The sequence below is a fragment of the Rhipicephalus microplus genome, chromosome 2 (assembly GCF_043290135.1).
Source record: "Rhipicephalus microplus isolate Deutch F79 chromosome 2, USDA_Rmic, whole genome shotgun sequence".
Lineage (NCBI taxonomy): Eukaryota > Metazoa > Arthropoda > Arachnida > Ixodida > Ixodidae > Rhipicephalus > Rhipicephalus microplus.
The window spans coordinates 273,012,663-273,039,652 of NC_134701.1; the positions used below are offsets into that span (position 1 = coordinate 273,012,663).

The 26,990-nt window shown below is 45.0% G+C and overlaps 2 protein-coding genes across 3 annotated transcripts in view; one reads left to right on the top strand and one right to left on the bottom strand.

Moving 5' to 3' along the window:
• Window positions 1-9,648, bottom strand: part of ATP8A (ATPase phospholipid transporting 8A1) — a 111,469-nt gene extending 101,821 nt beyond the window's left edge. Inside the window, exon 1 of the mRNA XM_075881710.1 lies at window positions 9,015-9,648. Coding sequence (XP_075737825.1) covers window positions 9,015-9,117 — 103 coding nt within the window. The 5' untranslated portion in view covers window positions 9,118-9,648. The remainder of the gene's footprint in view (window positions 1-9,014) is intronic.
• Window positions 4,844-26,990, top strand: part of LOC119169959 (glutaredoxin domain-containing cysteine-rich protein CG31559) — a 200,586-nt gene continuing 178,439 nt past the window's right edge. Inside the window, exon 1 of one of the 2 annotated variants that reach the window (XM_075881744.1) lies at window positions 4,844-4,967. The gene's annotated coding sequence lies outside the window, so the exon portion shown is untranslated. Of the gene's footprint in view, window positions 4,968-9,720; window positions 9,860-26,990 lie in introns of those variants that run through there. The other variant, XM_075881742.1, reaches the window with a different exon arrangement.

Below are 26,990 nucleotides of genomic sequence, written 5' to 3' on the forward strand. Positions count from 1 at the left end.
ATGATGACGATTCATGGCGCATCGGATGACTCTCGCTTTCAAGTCGTTTTAAGTGAGTGCTTAAGAGAACCTGTGAGTTGATTTGTCACTTGTTCATTTTAATAACGAATGGTTGTTACAATTATCCTAATTTATGAGCACTGGCGGGTTCTCTTCAGCCAATATGTGACCGTTTTCACTGGGAATCGCGCATGCTGTACTTCAGCAAATAACCGGGCAGATGTATAGCCTGAAGTTCAGTAGGGTTGAAGCCCTACTGAACTTCAGGCTTGAAGTCCAGTAGGGCTTCACTCAATTCAGTCCTTGAAGCCAGCTACCTCGAAGGACTAAATTGAGATCAGTGTTTGCATGTGTCATACTCTCCTTTTTGTCGTTTCAAAATTTTGTTTCAAACACGTGTGAATTCCCGCAAATTTTTTGGTTTTTTTGGTTTGATGTTACCCAGGGCTGTTTTAGTTATGTCATCTAAAAGTGTCTAAGCTTAACTGCCGTGTACTATCGCTTGAGTCTGCGCAAAAGCTTCTGTTGGCAATGATTCAGTGTTCGTAGTTCTTTTCTGTGTCACTAGGGTTATGGGTTATATATGAAGTGCTGCTTCTGAAATAAAAATTAGTTGCGAGTGTCGTGTTTTCTTGTCCTCTTCGTCCCCGTGAATTTTGCGCTACTACACCATATGGTTAAATGATGTATAGCCTGAAGTGCCCATTTCATCCAACGCCATGGCCTCTAAAAAATTCAGGCTCTATATCCCTTTGAAGCAGATGGTATGAATCTGTGTCAGTTTATATTGGTGCTGACTACATACATCTGTATACAGCTGCGCCCGCGGTTGGGTCGCGTGACGTCATAAGCGGGAGCCCTAGAGGCGTGCCTCGCAGGCGATCAAGACGGCCGATCGGTCAGTCTCGTTGAGTCGATACGACGCAGATGTGAGCGCAGGGAAACCGTTTCCTCGTCATTAGCGTCTTATATTTGCACTACGAGCGGCAAAAGCTGTCCTTGTGTGTTCCGAGCAGCCGTAAAAACAAACGGGGGCGTAGCCTCAGGACGCCTCGTTTTGTAATGCCGTTTCTGTCCCTGCGTATTCGAGTCGCGTTCCCGATGTCTCTTTATCACGCTGACTCTTCCGCACTGCACTTCACGAGACAGGAAAAAAAATAACGTAAAATATGCTCTCGAAAAAGACGTATCACAATCGACGATGCACATGCACCTTCACTGCGATGTACACCTGTCTTCGGCGAGTCTGATAATAACGACTTAGTTTTGTTTTGATTCACTTTTGTGCTGACAGAGGAATAATAGTGACATCGTTGACCTTGTTCGTCTAGCTGTAGACAGATGCTGCTAATTTGAGCGTGTTGATTTACTAATTACAGAGCAATCGTCGTTTCTTTTTTATTCTTCGATGTTATGCTTGTCATGAACCTATTACATAGGGCTCATGAAGAAACGCGTTATTCGTGATGCTATTATGAAACGCTAATAACACCTTCAGTCACATCTGAAATAAAAATCAAATCAAACATTTATTTCATAATATATATACTATAATAGCCAACACTTGTCAGACCTGTATCCGGCGAAGAACGACTTCTGTCGTTTTTTTTTTTTTTGCTGGATAAATTATTTAGCGTGTTAGCCTCCCAGCGTTTGCATTTCCGATGGAGGCGGGAATGTTTAGGCCCGTGTGCTCAGATTTGGGCGCACGTTAAAGAACCCCAGGTGGTCGAAATTTCCGGAGCCCTTTACTACGGCGTCTCTCATAATCATATGGTGGTTTTGGGACGTTAAACCCCATATATCAATCAAACAAACAACGCAAAACACGTCATGTGACCAACTTTCCAGACATTTTAAAGCGAGAGCTCAGAAGTGGAGACGCATTGTGACACCTTTCCTGTCAGGAGCTTGATACAAATTCGAAAGACGTTTTCGCGTGACCCATCAATTGTCGCCTGAGTAGTGTACGTGAAACAATAGAACTCTGTTTTATAAGCAGCCGAGATGCAAATTTAATTTGTGGCGTGCTTCATAATTCCGAGTGACACAAGATTCTTAATAGTAATGACAATGTATCAGTCATATGACGTATTTCTATTCCTGGTAATGAGTCATGCCCCACATCCTCCAACGAAATGTGGGTTTAGAAAAAGTGTTTAATTATTTAAAGTACTTAGTACTCTACTATGGGAAAGGATAGTGCCATTACGACCTGGAAGGCTTGCTATGTGAATCATTTCTCGTTTCCTCTGCAACTTCATTTCATTCAGATGATTAAAACATTTCTTTAGACATTTAAGAATCGTGTGTTAGGGGGCTAGCTGGTAAGGCATCTTTTGTGAACTTAAACTTCGCTAAGAACAAGACAGCAGAATCGAAGAAGACAGAATGAATGCACACCAAGAACTAACAACAGTTATGGTCTGCTGTTTCGTCCCTATAGCGCAATTTAAGTTTACCTGAACTACGTTTGATCAGGCTATCTCCACATTCGTAAGGTGAAGCCAGAAAGCTAGGTGGTTGGGCAGATGAGACTAAGCAGCGTGCGGTGCTAACAGGACTGTTGCAAGAACAGGAGATATTTTAATCGGATAAACATGGAAAAACTTTGTCCTGAAACGGGTGCTGTCGGGTGGAGAAGAATGATGATAAGAATTCTAGCATTATCATTCTGATATTTAAAAAAAACACAGAAAACAGCAAGAAAAAAAAGGAATAATAAAAAATATATCCGAAATACTATATACTATCAACGTCAAATGATACCCGAACAGCGGCAACCCTTCGCGATGGTTTAGTGAGCGCCGTCTAGTTATCATGATTAAACTGGCGCGCCAACCCCGATCGGCAGCTCCGCGAATATATGCGTGTTCTGTCCATTGTGACAAGTGGGCGGTGCGCACTATACCATCAAGAAGTCTTGCCGCTATTCATGTTTCATGTGACCCAGACACATATGATGTTTGTCGTATATAAGAAATACCTCTCGTGTAGAGTTCAATACATACAAGGTGGTCGCACAGCTTGCATTGAAAAGAGATCATACGGATAGTTTTCATGCTCTTAAGTATGAAATTATCTACGATATGCTTATTAGTAACGCAATATGACGGAGAGAAGCAATAATTTCGTTTACAAACAGTGCACTGAATTTATGTCCATTAAAAAATCGTGGGACGCGCTTACCGCACGTCCGCTATTGTCAGGGTGTGGCTGTGATATATGTTCATATGCCATACGTGACTATGACATTTGTTCATTAACAGCACAACATTATGAAAGGAAGCAATTATGATCATTGTTTACGGGGTAGAACGGAAGAAAGAGTATAAGGGAACAATTTCGACTAATGTAGCCACAAGTTCTTTCCCGCTATGTTTACGTACAATTCAGTTATTAAACGTTTCCAGGTACCAGTTGGATTACAGAGCCAGTCATATTCCTGAATGTCAATACTGATAGCGACTGCATGCTAAAGGGGCCGTGACACGTACCCCCTTCTCGGTCATAATATTTGTTATGCAGGTCAATTATTGTGCGTTAGTAAGCAAGCCGACGAAATTTTAGTGCATTTGGCCGAGCGTTAACATTATCATTTTTTTTATTCATTCGTGTACCCTAAAGGCCCGAGGGCATTGCATGGGGAGGTAATAGTATACATACGTAAAAACTAACACGAACGATAAAGTAATAAAAGGTATGAAAAATAAATTACAACGTATAAATAGTGTACAAAATAGCAGAAAAGTAATTATAAAGACAAAACTACACCAAAAAGAAAGGAAGGCATAACACAAGAACAAGTGAGGCTGAACATTTATATGCTAAACAATGCTGATCATGTTCAAGTAAGCGAGTTATACTCAATTCTGAGAGTTTGGCAACACTGGCGCCCTCGCGAGCCATAACATAACAAGCTGCTTACCCCGGTATTCACAAACGCTCCTCGACTCGACTTCCATCCTTCACTTGACAGAGTTGAGCACTGCGCCACCGCTCGGCTGAAAATGACTCTGCGCTACTCAAGAATCATGGCTGATTATTGCTGATATGCAGTGACTAACCGTGCCTAGAGATGGCGCTTCCATCGGCTTTTTGTAGTGAAGGTGAAGCGTTGAGTGAAGGGACGTTCTAGAATACGGGGGTTACTGTACACGCACAACCCCATTCCGACGAACGACGACGTTCCGTGGTCAGCTGCGCTATATGGTGGCTATAGCTGCTCGTGTAGGCAAGGCATTTTAGCTTTATCTAGCGTGGCATTTAAATTGAACGATTCGCAGCCGCTAAAATTTTGGCAGATCACACGTCCTGTTGGACGTCTACGTAGCATATGTTGCCACAGACGCTATGACAAAATGGCGGCTGTCTGCAGTAGGTGTAGATTGTAGCTGGGACTTCTCGGGCCCATTTTGCACGGAAATTTTCTTTTACAGTCCGTTTTTCGCACATGTGTCGGTACACTAGACCCTCTCTAACTACTTTTCGCTGAAAACCGCGAATCGTTGGGAGATCGTGTCATGGCCCCTATCAACGGAGCCGAAAGAAAGAACAAAGTTATCGGCAATGAGGATAGCTGGCACAGCAGAGCACATAAGAGGCTAGCGGGAGCGGCAACCAATAGCGATATGCCCAAAACAACATCAACTAAGATACGTGAAATTCTTGACAAGGAAACGAAAAACAAAGAAACAGAAGTACTGTAGGCGCAGCTAAGTATTGATAAAGGGAGTGCATTAACAAGCAGAAAGAGTTGTAAGCGCGCTTTGCCACCGGCAGTTTTACGCACTTTTTATTATTTTTTTTGAAGCCTGCTTTACCAAGCTAATTCGAGACAGGACGTGAGGTGCGCACGCTTTGTGGAGCTGCAGTGTGTCAAAGTGTTGCATGATGCGAGTGAAAGCAGTTCGGAGAAACGAGCGCATCGGAAAAGAATCCCTCCAGCTTTCTTGGTCCCAAAAAAGGTAAGTTATAGCTGAGAAATCTGACTTGCTTCGCTTATTCCCCATTAATCCACGATTCAACAAAAACTTCTTTTCCGTGGCAGAGTTGTTTTAAATATATTTGGTCAATGCAGGGTTGGCATGGGAGTATATACACACACACGCGTGCGCGCGACACAGGCAGACTAGTCAGTCCTGTAATTCCTTGTCTTCTTTCGTCGCATCGGCAAGCTCGTAATACCGAGTAAAGCCCTCGATTAAGGCGTCTTTTGATTGATTGATTGATTGAACGTTTATTATCATTTGTCACATGAAGTTTACAAACACTGATTGGACCCATAGCTTGAGGCTAGTGTAGGGTCCAATGAGAAAAGTAATGGACAAAAGCGGGAAATATCAATTACACATAATACATATGTAGCTATACAGACACTGTAAATATACACATATACAGAGTAGAGAAATATTTCTCTTCTTAAACAATCTGGTCACACCAAACAAAACTGCTTTCTTAATACTTTTGTGGATTTGGGACGTGAAGCACAAGGTATTGTCGCTAAGGAATTTTTTCGTTACTTCGAAATTTAAAATTATGACGTAACAGTGCCAGAGAGTTATACTGCGGCATTTTATTTACCGCCAACACATGCTTGCGCGTATTAAAAGTGAGCAAGGGTGGCACGAACATGAAGACCCCCCCCCCCCCCACATGCGGGCGATACAGGTGGTCACGTGAGGCAACCACGTGACCACCTGAACCATGACCACCATGACAAGCTGCCGATATAAAGACGGTGAGAAGGAATACAATGATTGCGTGGACAGGCAGAGCAAGAAGGTTGCGACAATAATATCAGTGGCATCTTTCGCATAAGCTGTAATGTATGGAAATCAGCTGTGCTTACGTGGAAGCACTTGCAAGAACAAACTACCCCTGCTTTAAGCGCCTCTTTGAACGTAAAGTCTCTCCACTGTTCGGTCTGTTGTTCCGTGCACGAGCCAGGCGTCCGCTCTCATTTAAGTAAAGCCAAGGTTTTGACTAGGAAGGCTAGGTGTTCTGACGCGATAGCATTACAGTGCACAAACTTGTCTGAGTCGGAATTGGAAAGCAATCTGTACATTTTACATTCTTTGGTTTTCGTAAAAGCTACGTTCAATCGGGTTGTGTGCCATGATAGCTTCGTTATTTAGATTTGATGGCAACAGGGAACAATATAGGTACCTACCAGGAAATAGAAATTTCTTCGTTAGATCTGACATTTCGTAAAGTCGGATTTCTTTTGATTGAGTTTTAACTGCACTCAACCTTTTCTTGAGCAAATTTAGTTTCAGTGTGCGCTCATCGTGCCTCAATTACCTGTGTGATGAGTGTTTGCATCGCTGCTTAACCTGCCATTTCTGCCACTGTATGGAATCTGCAGCTACATGCGTCGCTCTATGCGTTTCATGCCCTGATGATGCGCGGTTCAGGATCTACCTCTGTAGTCCTCCTGTCTTTTGCTAGTGCATCACTCATGGCTGATTGTTTTCGCTGGTATCAGCGTGGACGAAAATTATTTCACACGTGATTCGTTTGGAGGAAACCCTTCGTAGCGACAACCTCCAAGTGGTGGAGGAACAGTCCTCAGAGGTTCATCGACTTTAAGGCACAGACGTGTAAGCAAAGGCAGTGTCGCTATTGTGTATCTGGTGATTTAATAGATTGCAATAGACCGAAGGTCATTGTTTTGACAAGTCCGGAGTAGAGATAAACTGAAAACTGGCTTCTCCCATTGCCGAATAAAACATAAAAAGTTACCCCCTTTCAGTGCAAAACCATCGCACGCCTCCCGAACCGTAATTCTAAAATAGCATTTTGTAAATTCGAATGAAGAATGACTGCGGATAAGCTCGGCTAGACCCGGTTATGCAAGCTAAAAGCTTGATGCACTTGGTTATGCTTGTTTACCCTCGTATAGCGAAGCACAGCTTGCCTACCGAAAGATAAGGCTAGTCGAACGTTCCGAATGCTGCGTGCACTCACTACCACGTCAGTTTCCGAAGCCGTCGCAACAGCCAACGCAAGAAGTGCAAGACTCCGAGACCACCAACCCACGCTCGCACTTGCGTGTTTCTCCGCTAGATGCGCGCGCTCTGCGTTTTTCCCTCAGACGCTACAGAAGGGCACTGGAAGAGGTATATGGACAGACAAGCCGACGGACTCATTCGCTGTGTGGGCTTGTGCACAACTGGAGCGCCACAAATAAATTGCGCGAGGCTGGTCACGGGGTTTTGCGTTGTTCGCTTCAAGGTCGCACAGAACGAAGAACGGATAGCAAAGCGAAACTTGGGTTGACTATTCAGAAACGCTCCCCGACTCGACTTTCACCGTTAACCTGACAGAGTTGAGCACTGCGCCGCTGCTCGGCTGAAAGTGATGCTGAACTGCTCAAGAATCGCAGCAGGTTACCGCTGATAGGCAGTGACTTGCCGTGCCTATAGAGACGGCGCTCCCATCGGCTTTCTCAAGTGAAGGTGAAGCGTTGAGTGAAGGGACGTCCTAGAATACGGGGTTAAGCTAGTGAGACTTTCGCTTTAACATGGAACAAGCACACTGTCCGCCTTGGTGGTCGAGTGGCTACAGCGCTCGGCTTCCGACCTGACAGTCACAGGTTGGACCCGACCGTGGCGGTTACACTTCGAGGGAGGCGAAACGCTATATGGCCGCGTGCTTCGATTCAGGGGCACGCTAAAGAACACCGGATGGTCAAAATTCATTATTCATTATGGCGTGCTCCACAAATATATCGTGGTTTTGGAATGCAAAACCTCAAGAAATAATATTATCGCAATTTCGTCGTCAGATATTTTTGTAGGCACAGTGCTAGGGGCCGAATTCACGAAGGTTTTATTTCGCAGGTGTTCTTGGTCGTTGGCCCCCAGTCACCTCAGTTACTGACAGGACCAGCAAAAGAACTGGCTTAAGTTTTCTCAGGCTTGCGAACAATGAACGGCATAAGAAAAAAAATTATGAATTTGGACCACTGTTTGTATGCTCAAAAGAAACGTGGTACTATAAAAACTCTCGTAAGAGACTATTCCCGCCAGTCACAATGCGGGACATATAACGTAGTGGTTGTGACGCTAAGGAAGGTGGCAGTCCGACTGTCAAGCAGCAAACTCTTAATGTGGGTGAGCTTGTTCCGAACAAACCCAATTCGAAGCACAAGCAGTGCTTGCTGTACACTGATTCGGACAATCACAGCCGACTGCTGTCGGTGATTTGACGGGCGGCCAAACGCATCGTCTTATATACATGAAACTAGCGTGAGAGAGAGGGGTGCCTTCCGCTTGTTGCTTAAGTAAGGAGGGGAGGATGGCGCACAGTCGGCGCACTCATTGAATTCATAGGGAGAGAGTGCGCTGCGATAAACTTGCCCCCTTTGATGGGAAACTCTTTGCACGCCTGTGATGCTAGTGAAGAACTAAGCGCGTGTGACAATAGCATGAGTGAAACCGGCTAAACAAATGGGAGAACGCTCCCAGGAAAGAAGTTTTGTTCATTCAGCTCCCTGTTTTTTAATCAAATGACAAAACGCTAGACGGCATTGGTGTGAAAGCTTTCAGTGGAAGTGTGGCAGCTTGGGCTAGTTGGTATGGCGTGACGATAGTTATAGCGCGAGAGCAAAACGACGACACAGAGACAAGAAGGACGGAAGTTAGCGCTCGTGTCTTTCGTGTCCTTCTTGTCTCTGTGTCGTCGTTTTGTTCTCGCGCTATAACTATCGTCTTTCAGTGGAACCAGCCTATTGTCCGCAGTGTACGAGGATGCAGCAGCAGCAATTGCTACAATAGCATTTACAGACTTTCAAAAGAGTTCTGTGCTGGACACAGGACTTCGAGAAAACTACTGGTTTACGTTGTTGTTGTATACACACGCATCACCCTTTCCCGTCCCTTTCTCTTCTTTTCCGCCATTAACCTTCTCCCCTGTTCAGAGCAGCAGTACAGAACACCACAAGCTCAGGATGACCTCTTTGCCTTCAAATAAATTCTCTCTCTCTCCACCACATGCACGCACCGACATACCTTGGTAAACCTCTTCCGGCGACGGCGAGACTGGAGACCCGACGACTCCGCCGGCCGAAGAGCCCTGGAGCGCCGAGGTTTCCAGGCTTGACAGGCGAATCATGCGCGCTGGCTCAAACACGATCTCCGGCTGCTGGCGGCCTGTCGCCACGTCCGTCGCATAAAACGCCACTTTTTCCTCGAATCGGCCGCGCTTTCACTCGCTCGCTGACCACCACTCCGTCCACTTCTGTTCCTCACACAGGTTGTTGTCACTTATCAAAAGCGTCGACGACACCGAGACGGGAGATTCTCGACGACTCAAGCCCAACGTTATCGCGACACGGGAGCGGAGCTTCGGAATTGATTATGCTTCGGACGGACCGCATCGGCGGTGACGAGGTGGCTCCTGTGGTCAACGTGACGAGCGGCGAGACACATAGCGGCGACGAACGACGTTCCGCCGGACTGACTGTCACGGTTGGCATAAGGAACGACGCACATGTCCACGCTCTATGCAAGAGGGTATGCGTCACTGTGTTCTCGAAAAGCCCTTGAAAAGCGTTTTCACAAGCGAGAGTCCGAAAACAATGCTCGTCCAGCTCCGCGAGTCGTTTGCGCTGTTATACCAACGCTGCAGTGTATATAGTGTAACGCAGGTGGCCGGCAGACGCGAGCGTGCTATCTCGCTCGTTCCTTGAGGGCGTATGTCGTTGTTTTCCGTGCGCGGAGCACAGCTGCACGCGCTTTCTGAGGTACGTATAGCAACGTGCGCTTCTGGAGAGAAAAGACTGATGCGAGCGGGGCTGGAAATCCGAGGAGCCCCCTTGCGCAATGCTGGGCCAGTGAAGATGCTCTGTTCTCAGGTGAGCTAGCGTGTGGATATTGGAAAGCGGTGACGGGTACACTGTCACTCTTGTTTGCGCACACCGGTGCCTCGCGGTCGACAGAACGCGAATACCTCGCAGCCTAGCCCTGTGATGCTCGTGGAAGTGCTTGCACGCACCGAAGCGGACGCGAATGTACGAGGAACCTCGGCAGGGTTTCGGTTGGGTGTCTTCGCTGTACGAATAGGGGATAATCGACACAGGCGAACGGCGCGTGTGGCCCCGGAGAAATCGGCGATTTCGATGCGGCGTCGATTTTCAATACGCACCGGGAGTACCGTCTCCCATTGTGCGAGCCTCTTCAATTATGCTTCGCACGTTCGAGGCGGGAGTTTCAGTGACGTGTCCTTTAAGAATCAGGCCGTCTCGTGTTTCTTTCGCGGACATGCGTGAGTTCAGCTGGCATTTTGGGGAGTCGTTCTCGGCAACAAGGACAGTTTCTTGTTGATATTTGGACGTAGTGTCATTAACATGACCGACTGTGAAAGTAACTGCCTTTCTGACAAAAGAAATACCTTGACTGAAGGCAAGCAATTGAGGTTGAAACCAATGGAAACAACGTGGTTCCAGAGTCACGACTCTTTTTATCATGTCCAACGTAGTTACCTTTATTTCGAAACTTATTTTTCCAGTTTCTTTTTGGTGAAAAAATGTTTGTTTTACGAGTTAATGCACAAAACCAGTACAAAGTCATTCAGCACGATGGTGCGGAAGCCAGAAGGACTAAATAAAGGGGATAGTTCCGGCGATGCGACAGTCAGCACTTCAAAATAGATGACCCCTGGTTAATTACGACAACAACGACTTAACCTTGAGTCCAATTCATAGAGAGAGGCCATCCTAACGTCATGCCGACTCACTAGAAAATACTAAAACAACGTTCCAGTCAGCAACCAAGTTGGAGTCAAAGCCGAAAGCTTTCTTCACTGTAGCGTGGCAAAGAATGTTGAAAACACCATTTGATTTACCCGGAAATCTTTCCGACAGTGTACATCTGGAGTGTAACACGCAAAGCACAAGACTCAACCAACCTCGCTATAGAACTCGCCTATTTTTACCCCTCTCTCGCTAACACTCTCACACACACATGATGAATTATGGCGAGAACGCCACCATAGAGAACACACGCATGTGAACGGATACTCCGAGTGGCTGCGGGATCTTGCCAAGGTTGCGTGATCACCTTTTTTGGTACCGGTCAGGACGACTTTTGTTTCTTACTTAGAGGTCTCCGGAAGTGCGTCTCGGATTCAGCGGCGAAGTTCACGTCGATACAGTTTTTCTTCAATGCCAGAGTGACATTTAAACGCTAAAGCTTGAAAACGCCCGCACATTATTCGAGCAGCATGGAAGCAGTATGATAACACTGTATGCACACACACGCACAGAATGGGCGCGATCACGAGGAACCTTCAGTGGAGCCGGTGCACCGGTCGAGTGATGGAAGAGTCCTTTTAAAACCCGAAGGTCCCTTTTCCTTCTCGATGACGACACTGGTGGTGGCGGCAACGGTCAGCGGCGGTTGGCGCAGGAATAGACGAACCTGTGCCGCCTCAGCTACAGGGTGGGTAGTGCAGCTCAAGGGTGGGCAGCAATCAGTGCTTAGTGGCAGCACGTTCGCCCGCGCGTCGTGGCAGCATCGACCGCTGCACGCTCCGCTGCGGCCGCGCGGCTGCCTGCCACCCAAAGCTCGCGCTTCAATCCCCCCGCGGCTACAACACGACGACGAGTACAGAACGGGGGGCAAGCAGCAGAAGAGGCAGCAGAGCAGAGTTTGATCCGACGTCGAAACTACGCGGAGCACACCCCTCTGCCTCCAGATTCTGCCCCCTTTTTTTTCTCCCGGAGAAGTGCCCTTTCCCTGGCGTTCCCGCCCGTCTCCAAGACCTCGACCGTCGCTGTCTTCCTTTTCCTTTTTTTTCTTTTGCGCTTCCCTTTTCGGGACAACGCGTCCCACCCAAGTGCCCTCTAAAATCGTGCACCCGCTGACTTCCTTCACCGAGACGTCGTCGTCGTAGCGTGGTTGAAACAACACGCCACATCCACTGCCGGGAACGTATCGTGGTTACACGTAAAAGAAAGAATCTTAGGATGGGCTCGTTTTTTAGAAATTCCTGCCTCACCGTTACTGCGCGCTTTCGGTATCGTGCACGCTAAGAACGTATTTTGAGAAACAGCGGGAGCGAGCCGCGCATGCCCACGAGTTAGTGAAGCTTGGCTCGCGGTTGTTTTTGCGCACTAGTTCAAAGGCAAGCTAGCGCCGTGTTTCGAGGACATCCGAGATGCTATCACACTCGTACCGGAGGGCGTTGTGGCCATGTACAAAGATATTGCGTGCTGCAAAACGCCGTTCCATTCTGAGAGCTTCGAAAAAACATCGCTTTGTCATCCTCCGCCCACTCTCTTTATCTCTGATCTTGGTTTCATTTTCTTAAAGTTTAAGATCTCGCACACATTTTGTTTTTTGTTTTTGTTTCAACTATCGCAATATGAAGAAATCTTCCAATTCAGTCTGCTGCTGATCCGTTCACTGCATATCTGATGTGAAAACTTCTCGTGTCGTTAGCGTGGTTAGCAGTTGACTCGGTTATTCACTGCGAAATTAGGAACGTTTGTACAAGGTTTACGAATAGGTGTACCCCTGACTATCAGCAGTAGCTTTCACTCAAGGAAACCTTCTTGGAATCCTCCCCGTTTGGCATGCATGTTCTCCGTACTGGTCCGTGCTTGGTAGCTGATCGCGAAGTACGCTTATCGGGATGAACGAATCAATGGCGGGAGATGAGTCTCCTAGACAGAGACGTTGATGTACCTTACTGTGTCGTTGACAAGCGAATCTGGCGTTTTTTCTACTGCTTGCATGTAAGAAGCTTCTTTCTTTTTCCTAACTTCCACGCTAGCCAACTGGAATTATTGCTCAGTTTACAATGCTTAAAAAAAAAGAAGCAATACAGGGAACTAAAAGAAGCAACACAAAGATGCTGAGTCGTGCTGTTAAAGAACCCATGCAACGAACAGGCCGGAATAGCAGGCTCGACGAAAGACGACTATGGATGGCGAGTAAAATCTCAGGCAAAAAGCGATGACACAGTATTGGGAATCGATGGCAAAATTATGAGCGATTCTGAAAGATAACATTTTTTTATTTAATACTACCGGCAATAGAAAAGGCATGAATTGTCCGTCTCGATACGATACTACCGTCTTCTCAAAAGTTACAATGTGACAGAGGCGCCAGGAGTGGCATTATTGTGGTGTCAGTTGAACTATATTCCTTATGCAGCTCTGTCGTCGCTCAACACCGCTTGCGGCTAGTGGCAATGGCGTCGGTAAGACACGTTTATACGCTGCATAGTCAGTACATGCGATCAATAAATGAAAAATCACGGGGCTCTTTACGCCAACGCCTAAGAGGACTCGTAGGCGCAAGCCACCCTTTCCTTGTTTTTCTTCTCGGTGTTTATTCTCCTCCAGATGTCTCCATTTGGTTTCTGCACATAACACGTGGTTTTGCACCATTGCCTCCAAAATCAGAGGCATTGCACCTTAGAATCTCCCCCCTCCCCCCCATATATATATATATATATATATATATATATATATATACCGGGTGTTCAAAATTAAGCTTTATGATTTTTTTAAAATTAGGCGCTCGAAGGCACGTGAGAACCACTTGTGCAAATAAGTTAAGCGGCCAGGGGGACAGAAAGTTAGATGATAATTATCGCTGTCAGCAGCCCAATTAACTAAAATTTAATAATTAACTTTTTACTGGCTGCGGTAAGTTGGCATGTTTATATTGAAAAAATGTAGGCAGTGGTGTTTGTACACAGTTTCAGTTGGAAGATTTTTTCTAGCACGCCTGTGTTCCGAGATATCCGGCTCCAAAGTTTAATTGTCTTTCGCACGATTACGCATGCAAGAGGGTGAGGGTCCGCGCAAAGCTCCTCCCTAAAGTGACGCATCTGTTGCGTGTGGTGTTTAGTGTGTGAAGAGGGTGGAAGCGTAGGCATAGGTGATAGCAATTACCCTTGCCCTCTTCGGCCGTCGAAATCAAAAATCGAAGAACGCTTGCAACCAGTGTCGTAACACGCAACTGCAGAGCCTCTAACGATAGTGGCAGATACCATGCCGAGATAATGGTGCGAGCGGAGAATCTGGATGCCAGTGCGCGTGCGTAATAATCACTAGAGAAGCATGCGTGGTCGTTGCCTGGGCTACGCGAATAGCGTGACTGCTGATGTCCGAGTACTGTAACTTTTATTGAAACAAGAGCAACAACTCCACCAATAATAACTGAAACAGTTTTATCCTTGCTAACGCATATTTCCTGCTGCTACATAAGCATATTTCGGTCATGCACAAATCTCATCGAAACTCTTCACCTCTCAAGACGTCAATGCCCCAAAAAGTGTTCAAAATGCCTGCCTTCGGCAGCAACGCAAAGCATGAACCGCTGTCGCGTCGACTCGATGACTCGGCGCAGTACTTCTGCAGGAATACTCGCACAGGCAGATGTTATCCTGTCCTTCATGTCATTAACATCGCTGGGCTCTGTTACGTAAACTCGATCTTTAACGTAGCCCCAAAGGAAAAAGTCGAGCGGAGAAAGGTCAGGTGATCTTGGTGGCCAAAACATCGCTCCTGCGCGCCCAATCCACTGTTGTGGAAAACGTCTGTCCAACCAGTTCTTCGCCCTGGTAGAAAAATGTGGTGGTGCTCCATCGTGCTGAAACCATACTTGGCGCAGGTCATTCAGGGAAAGACTGCAGACAAGATCATCAATGACAACACCTAATATTTCTTCTGTGTACACCTTTCCGTTCAAGTTGTCCTCAAAAAAGTGAGGTCCGATGATCCTGTCCCCGAGTATGCCGCACCACACATTCACACTCCAGCGAACTTGATGCTTGTGCTGCCTCAGCCAGTGTGGGTTTTCTTGTGCCCAATAATGGGCGTTGTGAAGATTAACACTTCCATTTCGGCAAAACCGAGCTTCATCAGTCCAAATTATTCTGTGCAAAAAGTCATTTTCTTGATCAGTTTTGATGAGGCCCCAATTGCAGAAGTCAACTCGCCTTTCAAAGTCCGCCTCATTTAGGTCCTGATGAAGGTAAACGTGATATGGATGGAACTTGTGCTTTCTTAAAACATTTGTGACTGTTCCGATGCTGCGACCGCACTGATCGGCAATCTATCGGATGCTGAGCTCTGGCATCGAGGTTACGCACGCGACAACGTCGATTTCAAAGTCTTCATCGACGATTGCCTTCCTGGTCCGTCTCGGAAGGTGGACAGAGCCTGTTGTGCAGAAGCGTCGAAACAGGTTTGTGAAAGTGGGCCTTGTTGGAAGGGGACGGTGTGGGTGGCGAGACGCGTAAAGCTCCATTGCTAACGAAGCGTTGCCATTCATTTCAGCCATTGCAAGCACCACGTCTACTTTTACTTTGGTAGAATACCTCACGCCAGAAGCAGCCATATTAGCTCGAAAGGACTCCACGTGGATTTCCTTGGTAGACCTTCAATGCAGAGACGCTGTGCTCTAACCGGAGGCACCCTAGTGCAGGACGGTCCTGCTAACGCGTTCACAAGAAGATGTCTCAGTGTGATCTAAAGTCACGAAAAAACGTCGCGAAAAATGGTCTCCTGTTATCGCGTTCATCAGGATCATGCGTAAGGCTCATGGCGCACCGCGCTGTCACATTTTGATTTCGCCGGCCGAAGAGGGCAAGGGTAATTGCTATCACCTATGCCTACGCTTCCACCCTCTTCACACACTAAACACCACACGCAACAGATGCGTCACTTTAGGGAGGAGCTTTGCGCGGACCCTCACCCTCTTGCATGCGTAATCGTGCGAAAGACAATTAAACTTTGGAGCCGGATATCTCGGAACACAGGCGTGCTAGAAAAAATCTTCCAACTGAAACTGTGTACAAACACCACTGCCTACATTTTTTCAATATAAACATGCCAACTTACCGCAGCCAGTAAAAAGTTAATTATTAAATTTTAGTTAATTGGGCTGCTGACAGCGATAATTATCATCTAACTTTCTGTCCCCCTGGCCGCTTAACTTATTTGCACAAGTGGTTCTCACGTGCCTTCGAGCGCCTAATTTTAAAAAAATCATAAAGCTTAATTTTGAACACCCGGTATATATATATACATATAAGGGAAACAAGTGTATACTTAAGGGCTCGTTTTTTTTCGTGTTTTACACAATATTAATGAGATCTAACAGACAATAATGCCAAGGAAGGTATAGGGGAAGTTATTAGGCCAATTTTAATGTAAATGAGAAGAAAGAAAAGTGGGTGAAAAGATAACTTGCTGTGGGCAGGATCCGAACCTGCGACCTTCGAATAACGCGTTCGATGCTCTACCAGGCAAGTTATCTTTTCACCCACTTTTCTTTCTTCTCATTTACATTACAATTAGCCTAATAATTTCCCCTATACCTTCCTTGGCATTATTGTCTGTTAGATCTCATATATATATATATATATATATATATATATATATATATATATATATATATATATATATATATATATATATATATATATATATATATATATATATATATATATATATTCTAAAGCGTTATTCGGAGGTCATAAGTTTAGTTCCTGCTCATGGCAAGTTATTTTTTGACCCACTTTTCTTTCTTCTTATTTACTTTACATTGGTTCTAATGCTTGCCCTGTACATTCCTTGGTATTATTGTCTGTTAGATCTCGTTAATATTGTGTCGAAACACGGAAAAACGAGCCCTTATGTATACACTTCCTTCTTTCCCTTATATATATATATATATATATATATATATATATATATATATATATATATATATATGTATGTGTGTGTGTATATTTATATATATATATATATATGTATGTGTGTGTGTGTGTGTGTGTGTGTGTGTGTGTGTGTGTGTGTGTGTGTGTGTGCACTAGAGGGAACTCTGGCGCTACTGTCTACGGGGAGCTGCAAAGCATGGCGCTTCAGCGGACATGGGAATTTCTGGTAGTACACGGACTTGCCTAGTCTTCGTACTTTACGTTCCTTTTGGCTTCTCGTGGCTTGAAGTTGCTTTTTCACACACACACACACACACACACACACACACACACACACACACACACACACACACACACACACACACACACACACACACACACACACACGCACACGCACACGCACACGCACACACACACACACGCACACACACGATCGGCAAATTTTCAGCATTTGCACTTCACGACCTTAATGTTTCAGGCTTACAATTTCAAATCGGGTCACGAAGTTCAAGAGGGTTCATTCTTTTCTGCAAAACAAAACTGAAACACAGCAATAAATGAAGCCACAAGTGCGGTACGCAACCCACAAGTACGAATACTAGGCGAATCCGTGTATTACCCATCATTACCATGGTTGCTGAACAATCGCAGGGCTAGAGTCCCCTCTAGTTAATTTTAGGAAACTCTATGTTCTGTGCGTCATCTGGTTGGGCTATGCCTCCGTGATCGGCACACGTTTGACCAAGCGACGATGCTATCTGATGATGTCATCATGTGACGTCACCTTATGGGACGTCATGATGACGTCACTACGCTTTGATATCTGTTATTTAGTGATAACGTGATATGGTGACGTCATCACGTGCTGATGAATTTCGTTACATTGCTTGCGCTGACGCCCACGCCGACCGTCAGTTATCGGGATTGGCGAGGATCAATATAAGAATTGTTGGGGTTTAACGTCCCAAAACCACCATATGACTATAAGATACACCGTAGTGGGGGGCTCCGGAAATTTTGGCCATCAGGTGTTATTTAACGTGAAGTGACATGGCGCAGTACATGGGCAGAAACGCGGGTACAAATATGTATCAATTTGTTCCACCTACTTCGTGAAAGTATTTGTGACGAGCTTCAGATGTCGCACTCGGAGCACATTCGGAACAAATTTGAGGGCTTCACGCATTATCGATGACAAGAAGACACAACAAAAGAATGAATGAAACACTTATTGGATATATGTAGGGGCGATTGTCTGCACACTTGCAATCTCTGCATAGCTAGGTCATCCTGCAGCAAAACACGTTCTTTTTGCCCCTCTTGCAAATTCTTTCCAAACAGGAGTGCAGTATGTTTGCAAATGTATCCGACTTATTTAGACGAGGCTATGTGGAACTCTATAGAGAGTGTAGGTTGCGTTGGCGGAGCCTGTAGGGGGCGTCACTCTAAATGACGTGCGACTTCACAATGACTATTAGAAGTTTATTTCGACGTCGACGGATCATCATCGTACTATAGAAAGTTACGACAGGCTTCCGCCTCTTTTGCAGGAGCATAGCTCCAGTTCGAGAACCCTACAAGAATTTTACAATTTCTTTGGGGTGACATAAATCAGGTTATAGGCACAATAAGCATACCTGAGAGTCACGCGATAAGAGTTGAGTGATTTACTTCGACTATTATTCTCAGCTCTTTTACGCTAGATGTAGAAAGAACGAAAGCGATGAACAAAACTTTAAAAAAGAACGATAACTCTGATTAATATGTGAGAAAAGTAATTCGTGCATGCGTGAAGTATCTCCAAAAAGTGGATGACGGTTGATCACGTAATCATACCCGAAAAAAAATTGAAGGTACCAGTGCTAAAAAAAATGAAACTGACAGGCAGAGCGAGTAAGCAAATTTAAAGGACGGACGGACAGACAGACGAACAGACAGACAGACAGACAGACAGACAGACAGACAGACAGACAGACAGACAGACAGACAGACAGACAGACAGACAGACAGACAGACGGACGGACGGACGGACGGACGGACGGACGGACAGACAGATAGACGCCAACATGTACCATCCGAGCTCCTTATAGATAGAAGGGCTTCTCCACTCGTATTGTAGATGTGCCGAAAAGACAGCTTCGCAGAGCATTCGCTATCCAATAAAAAGGGCGGATACGCCCTGAGGAGGTGGTAGGCTCCGTCAAGCGTAGTGACCGAGCCGTGCAAGCGAGACTCGGCGGTCCGCGGAGAGTAGTTCATGAATACGAAAGGAATGTGTCCGAAGGCCGTCGGTCCCCTATTCTAGCCGCACTTCGCCTCTTCGGCACGCCGGAATCCCGTCCCATCGATTCGATTGAATGTCAGGGAGGAAGAGCACGAGGAAAGACTCCACGCGTTGGAAAAGACGTGGAAGATTGTCCCGAACGTCTCGCGCATCTCTGTTATAGGCCGTGTTAAACCAGTACGGTTGTCGTACGTCATCTAATATACATCGCAATGAACCACACCGGGTATGCATTGAAATATCAATAAGCTCTGCACGAACACTGCGCGGACATTTCATCAATCCATGCTCACATAGTAAACAAGAGGAATACCTAGCTTTCTTCATTTTTGTTGCGGATGCAATTGGTTTCATTGTATGAACTGTATTATTTTTTGTAATAGTTTGTATTCTGCATATGTGTTCTACATTATTTTATTTGCATTTCTTTTTTTCTTTCGAACATGTGTGCTAACGTTGCCTGCGGGCCTCGAAGTCGCTTGCGTTTCAAGCGACGTTTACCCGCCATCTCCTCCATCATTGATGGAAATCAATGACGGAGTGTCAACAATAAAATGTCACGAAGTGTCATTTTGGGGGTTCGCTGCTACGCGAGAATGAGAAGAGTGCTTTGGAAAAACGATGGCAGTGACAACTGATGGATTTGTAGCACAACGTACATTTATTATCTTTGTGCCTGTTTCTCATCGTCGGACCACGTTGTCTTCGCGGAAGTAGCAGCTGTGGCACACGCCATTTTAAATTACTACAGAAAAACTGACCTGGACATGTGCAAGTGTACCTAGAAGTGAAGAACGCGACGGACGCAGCCATTGCACAGCATGTGCTGCCGCACCACCCTAGCGAACGTGGCCGCAAACTGCGCGACAATGACAGTAGCTGGGTTTTCGTTGTTGTATTATTACTCGTTTTATTACAAGGCAGTATTCCTTATAACAAAGACATTGGTTTGAAAATAGCACGAGGGCAGCTTTTGGCAGCAGCATATTTCTGTACAAGCCGCTGGTACCGAGGCTACTCGCTTTGTTGCAGCGAAGTGAGGCTAGGGAACACACTTGCTGGCAAGCGTAGTGCAGCGAGTGACACTAGACCTTCTCTTGTGACAGCGCGCAAATGGCACTCCCGTCGAAGTGTACTCGCTTGAAGTACATTTACGTTGCGTAACAGGGGCATTACGTTGCCACGTGTGACCGAACATCTTCCTTGTACAAAGTTGATATGTGGGGTTTAACGTCCCAAAACCACCATTTTGATTATGAGAGACGCCGTAGTGGAGGGCTCCGGAAATTTTGACCACCTGGGGTTCTTTAACGTGCACCCAAATCTGAGTACACGGGCCTACAACATTTCCGCCTCCATCGCAAATGCAGCCGCCGCAGCCGGGAATTCCTTGTACAAAGTGACTAGTGGAGTCCTTCAAGGGTCGGTATTAGGCGCACTTTTAGTTTTAATTTACGTTAACGATGTTTACTCAGCAATTCAACATTCATCTTGTCTCCTGTATGCTGATGAGTTCAAGATATTTAGGAAATTAATTCGGTTAACGACTGTCGCTTGCTGCAGTCAGATTTGTGTTCTTTCTCAAAACGGTGTGACAACAATTAACTTTCTCTGAATACCTCAAACACAAAACCCATGAGTATATCTCACAAAACATTCATCGTGCCATTTTCGTACTCTGTCAGTACTGTGTCGTCTTGTGAGGTTTATGAATTCAATGATCTAGGTGTTTTTTTAGCATGCTAAATTTTTCTGCTCACAATAAATGTGCTGCCATGAGTGGCCTTCATTCTGTCGACTTTCTTTGCAGAATCTCTCGAGAATCCTGTTATCCTACTGCCTTCCACAAATTGTACACTGAAATATGTCTTTCTCAACTTGAATATGCATCTGTGATCTGGAATGACATAGGTAAATCTGGCAGTGACGCCATTAAAAGAGTCCAGAAAAAAAAACACCAGGCCTGCGCAGAAGGCGCAGCACAATCACAGCGAAAGCTAGAAGAGCAGCCTCTAAGAGCCTTTTCTGATTGATTTGTGGGGTTTAACGTCCCAAAACCACCATTTGATTATGAGAGACACCGTAGTGGAGGGCTACAGAAATTTTGACCACCTGGGGTTCTTTAACGTGCACCCAAATCTGAGTACACGGTCAGAGCCTTTTCTAAACACTTATTGGGTAACTGCTACAAGTACACTTTCTGGGTACCAACTACAACATTAATAATAATAATTTCTGGGTAGTAGGCCGGCATTCGCTATGCTATCCTTCGTCATTCTTCTGAAAAGCGTGGTATCCGCAAGTATGATTTTGTGCCAATTGTTCATGCACTGACTGACGACGATGAGGAACTATGCCTGAAGTGGGCATGCGCCATAGTTAATAAGTGATCAAGAACGAGCTTTTGTAGTGGGTTGGAGCATTGGACGACGCACTCGTTACGCTATTTGCATTGTGTGACGACTGGTTGCTATTTTGCTGTTCTAAAACGCTTCATTACTCATAGTATATATAACGCGATTCCTTTCCCGACATCAAGCCTTCCTAAGGCAAGTTTGCAGACAAGTCCCAAGCAACGACAATGGTATCTCATTCTGTTATAAGAAGTTCACAACTAGCCTAATTGTAAATCACACACTTTCCAATATAGTAGAGTTAAATTCATCTGTACGTCAAGGATGTCCGCTGTCACCTTTGCTTTTTGCAATTTATCTGGAACCATTATGTTTAAGTGTGCTTCTAAAGTCCAGCATAAGAGGCTACCGATATGATGCTGAGGAAGTTAAAGTTCTAGCTTATGCAGATGACATTGCCTTTTTTTGCGCTGATAAACCCAGCGTTCAAGAAGCAGTCAACACTACTTTACGTTTCTGTGAAGTCGCTGGCGCCAGCATAAATTTTGATAAAAGTAGTGGATTCTGGCTAGGCATGTGGGCTACAACTCCTTCGGTCTTCGCAAATATTCATTGGAATGCGACTCCTATGAAATACCTTGGTGTGCCTCTCGATAACTATCGTAACAGCGGCCCCCACTGGACCGCTGCGATAACTACGATTGCCACATGGCACGGACGGGAGCTTTCCATTTTTGCCAGAGTGAAAGCGTGCAATATATTCCTTGTATCGAAGCTTATTTATATTCTGCAGGTGTTGCATTGCTCTCGGGTACACATTCAAGCCTTTCATAGCATATTTACCGGCTTTATTTGGAGCTCTTCCTGGGATCCCATGAGAAGAGACAATCTTTTTCTTCCACTCGAAAAGGGTGCACCTCGGCCTTGTGCATTTGTTCGTGCGACAGTTGGTGTTGCGATTTTTCTACCTCAAGGATGTGTGCCACCCATTTCTATTAGCGGTTCTTCGTAACCGTCTATGTTACCACCTTCCTTTTATTCATGTCACAACAAGCGTTGCTGAGGAATTGCCGTTGCGGGGATTCCTAAAAGAAATTGTTGATACTGTCAGTTTTTTGAAAGCCAGGTTTACCTTAGAATATTTGTATACTATTGACAGAACACATTTAACCGCTGCACTTGTGAATAACCTTTTTCCCGAAGCTGTTCATCGAAAGCCATATTCGCTTCTGTCTGGTCACGATATATTATTTCGTGTACGTAGAATGTGTATATCTCCTTCAGCCAAAACATTTTTCTTTTAACTGCACACTTCCACGCTGCCAGTGAAACCGTGGCTGAATGAAAAATCAATATACGTACCCTGGACAGTGAATTGTAGACTCTGCAACCAACCTGAGACTATAGAGCATTGTTTTATTCATTGTCGTGATGCTTTTTATTTTTGGGACATTCTAAAAAGAACGTTAAGAAAAGAACTTCCAATCACAGCCCATGGTATTAGGTTCCTTCCGTTCAAAAAGAGTCTGACTGATAGTACTCCTTATGACTTGTTTATGTTGTTGGGACTTTATTCATTATGGAAAAGTCGCATGATCGATAGACACGCCGAGCCACCACGGTCGACGAGATCTGTCTTCCGAGAAGCAGCTGCTCAAGTGCGCAGTGTTGTCGAGACATTTAGCCCCGTTCCGGAGTGGCTTTCCGTTCTTGACGCTTGTGTGTGTTTGCCTGACTTCTGATGAAGTATGTTCTGTGTACTTTACTGGTGACAATGTCATTCATTAAAGAAAAAAAAAAACGGCGTGGCGCAGTGGTAGAATACTGGGCTGGCACGCAGTGGACCCAGACTCGAGCCCTACTCTGTTCCTGGTACCACGTTTTTTTTTATTTTCCTATTTCTCAGATAGTGGTTACGGACAACGGCGGCGGTGGACAACTACGGAGCAGCGCGTGACCCGAGTTTGGATCTCGTAACAGCTTTTGCTGTATAATTCGTAAGCATTTACAACTATCGTTTTGATGAAAATCACTCTGGATCACGTTCTAACACTGTTAGATTATTATCGTTGCCCTCACTTCACTGAAAAAGAAACCGCGCTGACCTGTTATATCTTTACAAACTATAGTTCATGGTATGATATCCTGCCCTGTACTTCTCAGTTGTGTAAATTTTCGGATTCCGCGTAAGTTAACCATGCCATGTACCCGCCAACTGCTTTCAACACTCTTACTGTTCATAGAATACAAAGTCTATATAATGTCAACTTTCATGATCTTGATGTTTTTGACAGTCCATTGTCATTGGTTTTATCTGAGCTCTGTGACTGTCTTAACATAGTTTTCACAATGCACATATTCTTCCCTTTTCTGTTTTTCAAGAAGATTTCTACATAATTGTGTATAGTACCCTTCATTTCTCACTCCCATTCCGTTATTCTCGTCTTGTCTTTTTATTCTTCCCATTTTGCGCTGATATCTGTTTGTGTGTTTTCAGTCTTTTTATTTGCTTTTTCTGGAGAGTGTCTGTATTGTAGTGTTTATTTTTATATTGTTTTATTTTTGCGTGCGCCTGCACTACGACCTCACGGTTGATTATTATTATTATTATTATTATTATTATTATTATTATTATTATTATTATTATTATTATTATTATTATTATTCGGGAGCCGATCATGGGGACATCACAAAGCGACAATCTCATGTGATAATCTCAGCGTGTGAGGCAGGCTACGTAACTACGGCGTTACGTCATGATTTTTATGCACCACTCAGTTGACGCCGTCTACGGTAAATTTCTACGTGTGACGAAGCTTGTAATCGCTGTTCCTTGTCATCACCGTCTTCTATGAAATCGAAAAGGACGTGGTAACCTAACGCGCGTTTCGGATTTGCATGTCATGCGGTATACAGCAATGAATCGGCTAGGGGCTCCCGTCGCTCACTGGCGTCGCATGTTTTGATCGCTTATCACTGTTATGTGCAATTTTATTTGTGCTCTCCCCTCATGCAATGTTTCATATTTAGGAGCATTGCATGGTAAATAAACAAACAAACAAATAAATAAATAAATAAATAAATAAATAAATAAATAAATAAATAAATAAATAAATAAATAAATAAGAGTGAAAAGCGCTCACTTGCTCGCGCATGCCAGTGAAAACAGTGGCAGCGTTTGGAAGCAAGCGTATTGATGTACAGCTCTTGCTAGTTGCATTTAAAACGCCATATTTTTGCAAGTTTTCACCATGTTAATGCGAAGTTCATCGCCGGAAGGACAGAAGCGCCCAGCATTGCCCTTAGGAGTTATTGAGTGGCATCGCATTGTCCGTTGAACGAAAACTAATAATGGTATAGTGAATTCATACCGGACCATTGTTTCACGCAAGCATCCCTTGATTCACTGATATCAGTAACATTCCTTGGTAATTCGCCTTCACCGTTCATCTGAGCCCCGTCACGTGATAGAGAAACATATGACATGGGCGGGAATGATACCATTGAAGATGGACCCGTCCGTAGCAGCTTGCACCTTCTGTACCACTTTACTCTGCATCGGCAGCTGAAACAAATGTTTTAACCAGGATCAAAGGGGTGTGACGAGTCAAAGTAGTAGGAAATAGTTGCAGAAAGTAAAAGAAAGGGGTTTTCAATCAGTTGAAATCAGTCGAGCACATGCTTCGTGGTACCGCCATGCTGCCTCTATTGATGGATATGTGAGGTTTAACATCGCAAAACCACCATAGCCCTGCCGCCTCTTCCTCATCTTAATTATCTTAGTAATATTCTTGATAATAATGATGATGCACCGCCTGCGTACGTTGTTGTCATCACCATATCTTCACACAAAAGAGAAACACCTAGGTGATGAAAAATGTCTAGAGCACAGGTTGTCAATGGAACCAACGTTTCGACAAGCGGTATTGTCTTCTTCGAGGATTTGAAAAGGACGGGATTCTCGGAGCCCTTCACTGCGGCTCGTCTCATAAGCATAGTGTGGTTTTAGCTCGTGAAACCTCAGTAAATATTATTATTAATATTATCATTAAGATGAGAGCATGGTTTGAATCTGGCGCCTACACTTGCGCCTGGTTTTGCGTGACCTCTAGGGGACAGATGCGGAACCCATTTCCCGACGCGTAGCGGCGCTCCCCCGTTTAGGCGCGATCAATATGTTGTTCAAACACAGCGTGGGGGATCAAAAAAAGTGCTAATCATTTAATATCATTACTCTGAAGATACGTCTCGCTTCCTCTTACAACATGCGTATTGATGAAGGTAGAAATTTATTCTTCTGCGCATGTCTGTCCAGGACATCTGGTCCTCGGTATTGACGCTGCCAATAGATGGCCTTAGTAATATAAGTACTGGATAACTCGCAACTGCTACGCTTCCTTTGTATTTGATCAGATTATTTGGTTTATTATAATTCTTAAGCCTGTCCGCCATGGTGTAACAGTGTTTAAGGTGCTCGGCAGCTGGTCGGAAGATCGTTGGTTTGATCCCGGCCGTGGTGGTCGAATTTTAATGGAGACGATATGCTAGAAGCTCTTGTATTGAGCAATGTGGGCCCACAAATAAACAAAAAAAAACTATGATCAGAATGTCCGGAGCTTTTCAGTGAGCCTCATAATAATACCACGATTTTGCCATGTAAACAACATAAGCTGTTAGTTTCCTTCACCTCAATGTGGAAGCTACGTTAAAATGCTTCGCTGCAGTGCATTTTTGTTCTGCAGTGAAGTTTACCAAAGTCTACTTTTTTTGTATTGAATGCGTATAAGACCATCGCCCCGCTCATGTGCGTTTTCCCTTCTCGATTTTTGTGTGAGCTCACACTTCCTCAGCTTTCAAGTTCGACATTAAGAAATATTGTGAATCGTCACACAGTGATGCGTTTTGTTGTGCGTGTAAAGTACCTACCTACACCGTCGAGAAACGAGCTGCTGGTAGTCGTAGTGTCTGTAATGCAAATAACTGCGGACGCGACCGCCGACAGGTATACCTAGTTTAGTACAGTGTTGATTGGTAAGAAGAAACTTGGGTACAAAGAATGAAGAAGGATAAGGCAAAAGTCCAAGGCCATCAACGTGTCCACTACACGCGGGGGCAGACAAAACACGCTAAACTGTGGAGTCGTTTACCCAAGTATCTTGCCCGAAGTCAGCGCATAATGTTCTGTATACGGTGAAGCGAGACATATGCAGACAATCTGTAAACAAACAAAAATTTTTTTGTTATACCCCGCACTACTGGAATCACGTGCTCGTCAGTGCGCGGTAGCTTACAAAAGGGCTTTGAGCGTTCGGCTACCAAGCTCACTGATTTCGCCGAAATGTTGAAAACAGCGGCTGCCATACTCTTCCGAGGCGCCCTGAATAAGCGATATTAGTAAATTCAGCCAATAATATATTTTTTTAGTGAAAGTGGGGGGTGCACTTGCCATTGAGACATGCTATAGGCACACATATGTTGACGAATACACATCTACTGTAATTATTGTCGAAAACAGCGACATCATTTATATCATCTGCCAAAATATGGAAATGAGGCTCGTCGGTTTCGGTTTGTCTGGTGAAATTGATCAAAATTTGATCGGGAAAGCCAGCTGGCTCTGCTCGATCAAGACTAGCGAGCCCCAAAGGCCAGTGAAGCCCTGTACTGGG